The sequence below is a fragment of the Ascidiella aspersa genome, chromosome 2 (genome assembly GCF_963924565.1).
Source record: "Ascidiella aspersa chromosome 2, kaAscAspe10.2, whole genome shotgun sequence".
In the NCBI taxonomy this organism is placed as follows: Eukaryota; Metazoa; Chordata; class Ascidiacea; order Phlebobranchia; family Ascidiidae; genus Ascidiella; species Ascidiella aspersa.
Window position 1 is genome coordinate 8291272 of NC_139448.1, and position 8735 is coordinate 8300006.

The 8735-nt window shown below is 37.9% G+C and overlaps 1 protein-coding gene across 1 annotated transcript; it reads left to right on the forward strand.

The window, feature by feature from the left end:
- The first annotated feature begins 5388 nt into the window (after nt 1-5388).
- Nucleotides 5389-8413, forward strand: LOC146163412 (monocarboxylate transporter 13-like). The gene is made up of 4 exons (XM_083380486.1): nt 5389-5602; nt 6165-6308; nt 6979-7743; nt 8289-8413. Exons 1-4 carry the CDS (start codon nt 5389-5391, stop codon nt 8411-8413), a joined length of 1248 nt encoding a protein of 415 aa, XP_083236612.1.
- Nucleotides 8414-8735: the final 322 nt, after the last annotated feature.

Consider the following 8735-nt stretch of genomic DNA (forward strand, 5'->3'; position numbering starts at 1 on the left):
TATTTTCATTGGTCTTATTTGTGCACATGTCCCAAGACATAAGAAATCAGTTTGAAAAATCGGCCTTGGGTAATTTTATGATTTTTAAAAGTGGGTTGCGCAGCCGATTAAAAACAACCCGAGTCCCGAGTCCGACTCCAGTCAAAAGTGCGATGTAGTTCACCTATTTATGCAACTAAAACAAAGTGTTTGTTCAGCAATCCATTGGAGTGTGATGTAATTCACCCACAAACAATACATTGTTAAAACATAGTCAATCACTATTATGATATTCCACCTTTACAGTTTGCGGCAATATTAGTTTGCAAATTTGGTGAAGCGCAAGTCGGACCTGGGACTCAGGTATACTTGTGGGAGTGACCACAATGATAGAATATTTATTACGAATGAAGAAACGGTAAATCAGTACTTACAGGTTTACGTACACGATAAGTTCAATAATTTCACTCCTGTAAACGTACACAATCGACTCCGCATGTTAAGTGTATGTGACTGCTGGTTTTTCCATAAAATACCATCACTTTAATAACACATTCCAGATGGCGGTGATTAATTTCAAGAGGCATTACGCTTTTAACTCAAAACATGGTATTCTAGACAATTGACTAAGCGCTTCTAGCAATAAAAATAATTTTTTAATATCTTAAACGTGTAAATGTTATGGGGACTTTACTTGGAATTGACTTGCGTTAATTATGACTTGACTGGGACTTGACTTGTTATTTATTCAAAAAGACTTGTCTTGGACTTAAGTTATTTTACATACGACTTGAAGGAGACTTAAGTCTTTCAAAATGATTGGTTACAACACTGCATAAAATAAACTATACTTATACCAGAATTAAATTTAATTAAATCACAGTTAATTTAGTTGAAACTGCATTTTTTCTCGCAGGAATGCAAGTGGCAAATATTTCTGTGGGAATCATGGTACTTTTTAGCATGTTTTGCATTTAGGCTACAAGTTGTTGCGAGTAAAAAATATTAATTCAAACTTTTAGTCCCGACTAAGAGACTGAAATGCCATTGGACAAAGGAACAGATTTAAAAACTCGAATTTTTGTAACTGCATGTTAAACTTCAAAAGTTTATTCATTAATAACTATACTGACATCTTTAAATTGTTAGTTCTTATCTGCTGAACAAATCAAAACTTTGCAAACAAACAATTTTTGTTGTGGTTTTACCGAAAAAGGAAATATATGCAAGCTGCCCACGTCTGCAACACTGAAAACTGCAGGTCACCAGAAAAAGGGTTCGTGAATGCTGATGTTTAATCAGTCGTGAATCAATAGCCTCGGAAGTGTAAACAAATTGTAATCCTATGTATTGACATGTGGCCTAGTTATTGACATAAAAAACCTCCGATAAATGCCATTAACAACGTCGAATCAGGGTTTTAACAGATTTTTTTTAATGTGAATTAGAATCAAAACTAAAGCTTTCCCGTTTTCCCAGATAAGTTCAGAATTACTGGATTCGTGAAAATCAAAAATTTAACTTAAACTGAACTAGAATTACCTTGATTATTTCCGAAGGATGCAAATATTAAACATTAATACACCAAGATTGGCATTTTTTAGACTGCAGGCCTACTGTTCGTATGCCCGACTAAAAATTATTCCGACTGACAAACTGAGAAAGCCATTTCTCAAATTGGACTTTTTAGCGAAAAACAGAATTTACATTAGAATTAAAATTAACACATAAGCAATAATATTACTTTAACCTTTATAGTGTATATTTAAACATGGGGACATTGACCACTGTACTATCTATTTAACTCCACTAAATGGAACTAAACAATCCGCCTTGACGATTCAAAATGCATATTGTCAGATTAATAGGTGCATTTTACATTCGAAAAGTTGCCTGAGCTGCGCTTTCAATGAATGCAGTTCACAACAACTCAGAAAACACGCCTCACAAGTATGGCGTTCATTTAGTTGTGTACAATGGCCCGTTTACACTACAGCTGCACTGAGCTGAGCAAATCGTAATTTGCATTTGAATTCTATTGTGGCGAGCACTTTGCTAAACTCAAAGCCCCGTGCAGCAGCTACAGCTAGCTTAAAGTTACGCTTTGCTAAACTCAAGCCCCGTGTAGCTAGCTTAACGTCACGCTTTGCTGAACTCAAGCCCCGTGCAGCAGCTGTAGTTAGCATACAGTTAGCTTACAGTTACGCTTTGCTAAACTCAAGCCCCGTGCAGCTTTGTTAAACTAAAGCCCAGTGCCGCGATTTTTACGCCCAGCGCAGCTGTAGTGAAAACAATTTTACGCCCAGCGCAGCTGTAGTGTAAACGCGCCTTTACAGTAGAATTAGATTTATCTAACAAGGCAGTATAAGCGAACGCTTTCGAAATTAGCTGGTTATCGATTTCGGTAAGCAGGATGCATACGGGAAAACGGAAACAAGTCAGAACGTTTTTAAACAGACTTTACTACAACAAACGCGAAACATATTGACGTTATAATACCTTTACAAATTTCGATGCTCGCTTGATACATCAGCTATTGGAGACACCGATAGAGATATGAACACACAATTAAACCCTTCTGAATTAACTTTTGTGCGTATTGTTATTTTGGTTTGATACTGCAGTTTCGCTTCTGAGTATGTTTAAGCTACGCCAATCATATATGATTTGACTTATGATTTGACGATATACATCGTTCCCTTCATTGAGCTGCCCCAGGAGTTGCTCGTTGGCCGCCAAGACAAAGAATGCGCTAAACCTCTAGAGCGCATTTCAACAATTCGTGCTGTTTTCGTATTGCAAAAATGTCCGAAGTTCTGATTCTGGTCGATTCGTGATCGGATCCTGGGATGATTTGTAAAAGATACGCGGTTCAATAAACTGCTCGGGATTTTTTGTCTTTCAAAGTAAGGCTGTATAGTCCACAATCAACTATTTAGAGGAAATGTTCAAATTGATTTCTTTGGTGAGTTTTTTTTTAATAATTAAATTCATTTTTGGTACGGTACACTGGTGGTGGATTAGCGGTCCATTTTCTTAGGCTATATAGTTAACAAAATGTTTAGATTAAAAATCCATTTCGCGAAAGTATTTTGCCAACGTAGAACATGGCTGAACAATATTGCAAAGCAAATGATTTTTGCAGTAAAATAGCTTTTAGCGCATTTGCAAAATCACATGTTTATTATGGCTCAGCTGCAAACCGGTGAATGTTTTACCAGTGAAAAACTACCACCGTTCTATCTGAATCCATAAAATAAAATAAAATGTACAAATTGCCCAGGCCAGAAGTGGGCAATTAATTTTGAGAGCGGGCCGTATGACAATCAGAAAATGTTTAGGTGGTCCGTGTCAGAAAAGGGTATCTCAAATACACATATTACTACGTGTGATTCCTTTTAAAAGATTCTTTAAATATCCTTGTTTAGACAAGCTGGCAAGAATAAGAATAGGCGAGGGCATGCCTTACAAGAGTAAGTATTCAATAAAATATTCCAAAACCAAGAAATAAAATGTTAAAATTCTACTGTAAATGACCCGCGGGCCGGATCAGGTCCGCGGGCCGTACTAGTTTGCCCAGGTCTGGCCTAGACCAATGGTCCAAAATTTTTTGCCGCCCCCAGTTTTTTAGTTATTGAAACACATTCAGACTCAAAAATTCTTTTTGTTGAATTAATTAAATTATAAATGCCTTTAATTTAAGCGATATAATCAAAACTGTTTGGCGCGCCCATTCTGAATTTTAGGTTTGGAAATGCGTGTCAACAAAATTAAAGTTGTCCGAAAGTGTCTAAAAAAATACGTTACGGTTAAAAATCCCTGTTTTTTTTCAATTTCCAACAACAGTAATTGATTACATTTTTAAGCGCTACACCGCAGTAAAATTGTTATGAACCTGTTACGTTCTTGACATTTAAATGCATTTTGAACGCCAGGGAAAAAACAAGGCATTTATAAACGACGTTAAAGGAAACACGCGTTTCCCTTCACTGGCTAATTGGACAGTAGAATCGGAATAGTGGGTCATCGTAGCGTTAGACAAGCTATACTAAAAGCTTATTTTGCAAATAAAGATGCTTTTTATACAAAAACTTTTACGAAACTAGAGACTGGTCGTAGGAGAAACGCATCTAAATAAAAACGCTTTTTTGCAGAGCGGCTTGGTAAACATACCGAAAGCTTATGTTTATATTGCCATAATAAACATTGCCTAATCCTTGACTTATGAAGACAAACCCTGTAATTTTGTGTTCATCTGCGCCTGTGTTAAAAAGTGATTCTGAACTTTTGTATGTGACAATGCAGCTGGTGACAGTTTAGGTCAAATTTTGCGCCAAGAAAGTTTGGGGGTTTAAATTTGAAATCCTACCTGCACTATATGATCTTGACTCGACTTTGATGTTGAAATAGGCATTTTTAGCATAAACCAAGGTGGGCTGTACCTGTTTAAAAAATTTCGCGTTGATTGTCTAAATACCGGAAAAACGTATAAAATCAATAGTCAATACAAATATAGCTTATATTACTATTACTACTTAACTTAAATAGCCAGAACAAATGTCGTCGTGCATATTTTTAGGACTTTGGTTTTAATGCTGCTGCCTTGAATCAGCAAAACAGTAGTAGAAGACATTTTGTGAACTTGGGGTGTTGCGTTTTTTGAAACTATAGTTGTAAAATTGAAGGAAACTTGCCATACAGGTTTATTCGGGGAAGTTCGTAAGACGTGATCGGGTAATGACCACAGTATTTTTTTTCATTTCAACCCAACTCGTATTTTTTCATATGTTTGCATACGAGATGTTCAGCCGGTTTTGGCCTCGATTAAATATTAAGTACATGGTCAGCAGTTTGGCGAAATATGACCTAGGGTATTTATACAGAATGATTTTTACAAACAGAAAAGTGACGCCTTGGCAAAATCGTTACTGAGTGGAGAAGAGTATTTAGGATTGCGGATACCAATAGTACGAAACTTGTATGTACGTGGACGTAAGCGCGCTGCAAATCTTACAAGAACCGATATTCCACTAAAGCACAGTTGTTAAGGATGTCAGCATGTTTCTATGATAGTTTTGCTACAGCTATGTTGAAAGTAAAAAGTTTCTCATAATATGGGTACAAGTAGGCTGCTATAGAGAAAAATGGATGTCTGATTTTGAAAATTTGCGAAGAAATATACTTTTCTAGCCAAAAGTTTTGCGAATGGCTAGCGAGCGAAGACGCGTAATTGATTTTGCGAATATTGACAGTTGGGCCAACAGTAGTTGTTTCAAGGGCGTAATAATTGCGTGTCGTTAAATATCGCTGAAGCCTCAAAGGTTTATTTTACCATTGATCTGTTGTTTTGCTATATGCTGTTTAGGAAAATCAAATACCTTCGCTTATTCAATATTCACCAAAATTGAAATGAAAACTAGGCTTCAAAACCCGGCTGTTGACCCTCCTGATGGGGGTTGGGGTTGGTTTGTCGTACTTGGGGTTTTCATTTCGTCAGCCCTGACATATGGAGCGGCGGTGACCTACCCCATATTCTATCTTCCTCTCATGCAAGAATTCGGCATCGGCCTTGGCGAAGTGACCTGGCTGACTGGATGCTACGAGTTCGGGAAAGCGTTCGGTTGTAAGTGCAGTTGGTCGAGATAAGTACTTCAATAGTATGCCTGTATTTTCTATTAACAGGACTGTAATGGCGCTATAAGTAAGAGTACAGTAGGTGTTGATATATTAAATGGCCGCCAAAGCAGGACTCGGATCTACTTTTGCGAGGTTTTGCTATATCGCTGCTAGTAATGCTTTTAAACTTTTGATCAATCTAAATATTTCCCCGACCACCGTGTTTTTCTACTTTTACCCGACCAAAAATTTGATATTGCCATAACGTACTGATTTGCTTAAATACTAATTTAATCAAAAAAACAGCAATACTTCAGAATATTGGATCATAGGCTATATATATGTTTTACTTTATCAAGTATGCTAGTATGGTAGTAGGCCTACTAGTGCTACTGGTATACATTGCAGTCTATTTAGTATAACACCGCAACCCAATTGAGATATAACCACAAATTTATTTTCCATCTATTATAAATCGAATATCAAAGTTGATATTTGTTAATTTTGTGATTCCTGTATATTTTCCCAGATACCTTTGGTGGTTTTACTGATATTATGGTTGTTTTCAGACTTGTCCGCACCGGTTTTAGTGAACAAGCTGGGTTACCGTGGAACGAGTCTATTGTTTTCCGTTGCAAGTTCGGTCGGAATATGTTTGTCCGCTTTCTCACCAACGCCTATCATGGCGTATATTTTGGTTGGAGTAATTCCAGGTAAAGTATGATCTCTAAGCGTTTCAACAGTCATTTTGGTTGTTTTTGTATCATCAAATTAAGTACAGCTTTATAGAATACTTGATATTTCCCAGTAGAAATGACCGATAATATCGGATCGGAGCCGGTGCCCGATGCCAATTGCTATGATCGGCGCCGATCTCATCCTAAATTAATATTGGATTTTCAACTAAAATTCGAAATCCAACGGAGGGATTCAATCTTAAACGGCAATTTTATCGAAATTATTGTGGGTTAACAACGAGGTAACCGAGCTGCATGACGATAAAGCAAGTTTTGCTTTAACTGAAAAGCAATGCCTTTGGACATTTCAATTTCGCCTGTTTTGCTTTGTGCCCAATAAGCGCATCATTTGGTATCGGTTCGGGTCGAAATACTTTTTCCCCAAATATCAATTATCGGCATGCAAATAAATTATCAAGCATCGGACATCCCTTATCTAATCACCGGCTGTGGCGTACTCAGTGAAGATAAAAATACGAAGTCTACAAGAATAGTAATCGTTATATACGAGCCAAATAAGAGAGCTTCGCGGGCTGCACGATATAGGCTCTACCGTACCAAACCTTTTGACGAGTTTTTTGGCTTGATATAAGAAAAAAAATTCAGCAACAAGTTCCGAGCAACTTTGATAGCTTTTTTGATGCAGGATACTCCCTCGGAATCTTTGCCACCATTTACAACGTTGTCATAGTGAGATACTTCTACAAGCGGCGAATGCTGGCCCTTGGATTGACCCAAACCGGGTCTGCCTTCGGGGTTTTGGCCCTGGCGCCATTGCTGCAGTACTTGATAGACTTGTACGGTTGGCGAGGAGCCATCTTGCTTCTGGGCGCCCTTAGTCTTAACTGTGCTGTCGCCTCGGCTCTGTACAGGCCAATTCGCCTTAAGACTGATGAATCAGCTGACAAGAGTAGCGTAAATGGAATGCGTGATATGCTAAAGACGGCCAAGTGGTGTTTGGCGCGGGTCAAATTCTGGCTTATCGCTACGATCTTCGTTGCTGTGTACAGCAGCTGGCGAGCCTACCTCGCTTTCATGATTCCGTTCGCCCATAAAGATTTGAACGTCGAACCGATGCAGTCTTCTCTTCTGCTGGCCATATACAGCGTCGTGAATATAGTATCGGCCGTTGTTTTCGGCGCATTGGGAGACTTGGAGCGGGTCAACATAGTCTGGGTGCTGTTGGTAACAGAACTCACAACCGCCGTAATATCTGCTTCGATTTGGTTCGTGGGAACGTTTGGAGGCCTTCTGGCCAACATTGTTGCTCACAGTCTCATGACCGGCCCCGTCCATACTATGTACGTTCCCCTGTTGGTCGAAGTGGTCGGTGAAAACAAGATTCAGTGGGGAGTCGGTCTGACTGGCCTGATGTACGGCGTCATTGGCTCCGGTATCGTGCCGCTTATTGGTAAGTATTATCGTTGCTACCTAACAGTCATTTCAAAATAATTTAGATTCCAGTTAACTGATTTATAAAACGAATTCAAGTTAAGTTATTATTAATAGCAAATCAAACCCTTTTTCAATTCATTAGTCAAATCATCAGCATGAAAACAAATGTTAAACTGCAATATGTTAATTTGGAGAAGCATTTAGTTTGATTTGATTTAGCAAACAAACAAGCACATTATTTTAGTTTTAAAATGGTCGTTACCCTAGTTTAACTGAAATAGTAAAATCTATAATCACTTAAAATTAGAGTGTTTTGCCAAGACTAAAGGTCAAATCAGGTCCAAGTGTAGTCATTTAACTAAACAATTATTTGTAAGACAGTTATACGCATCATAAGAAGGGGATGAAGGTAGATAAATTCTTTCAACAAAACGATCAAAAATGTCATCATAAAAAAAATACATTTTCGTGTAAAGACAAAAGTTTACCACATTTGCAAAATATTCAACGCGCTGGCAGACCAAGCAAGCAATGTAATGTTTTTACTTTTTGTTTGTTTAGGCTTTCTGGTTGACACTTTTGGAAATCTCAGATTGGCATTTTTGGCCTCAGCGATACTAATCGCCTTGTCAGCTTTTCTTCATGCTCCGTTGCTACACAATCGCTCGTCAAGACTAAAGTTCTGAAACCTCGTCGAGCCGGGCCTGTTTTATTTTGTTTTTTTCAAAACCTCAACATATGTCATTGCATTTTGCGCTTTAGGTTTGATATTGCGTTTAAATTAATAGGTGATGGGAGTGTTTTGATTTTGTAATATCGATTTAATTTGCATACGTTCGTTTAGTTGCCACTGTTTGGGAGTGTTTTAACTTTGGCTGCGACTGAACTACTACCATAGTTCAAATACGACTAAGTCGCCTGACATAGGTACATTTGACGAACGTTTGGTATTCATATAAAGCAGTGTTGTAATGACTTGGTGCACGTAACACTTCAAATGAATTGCCT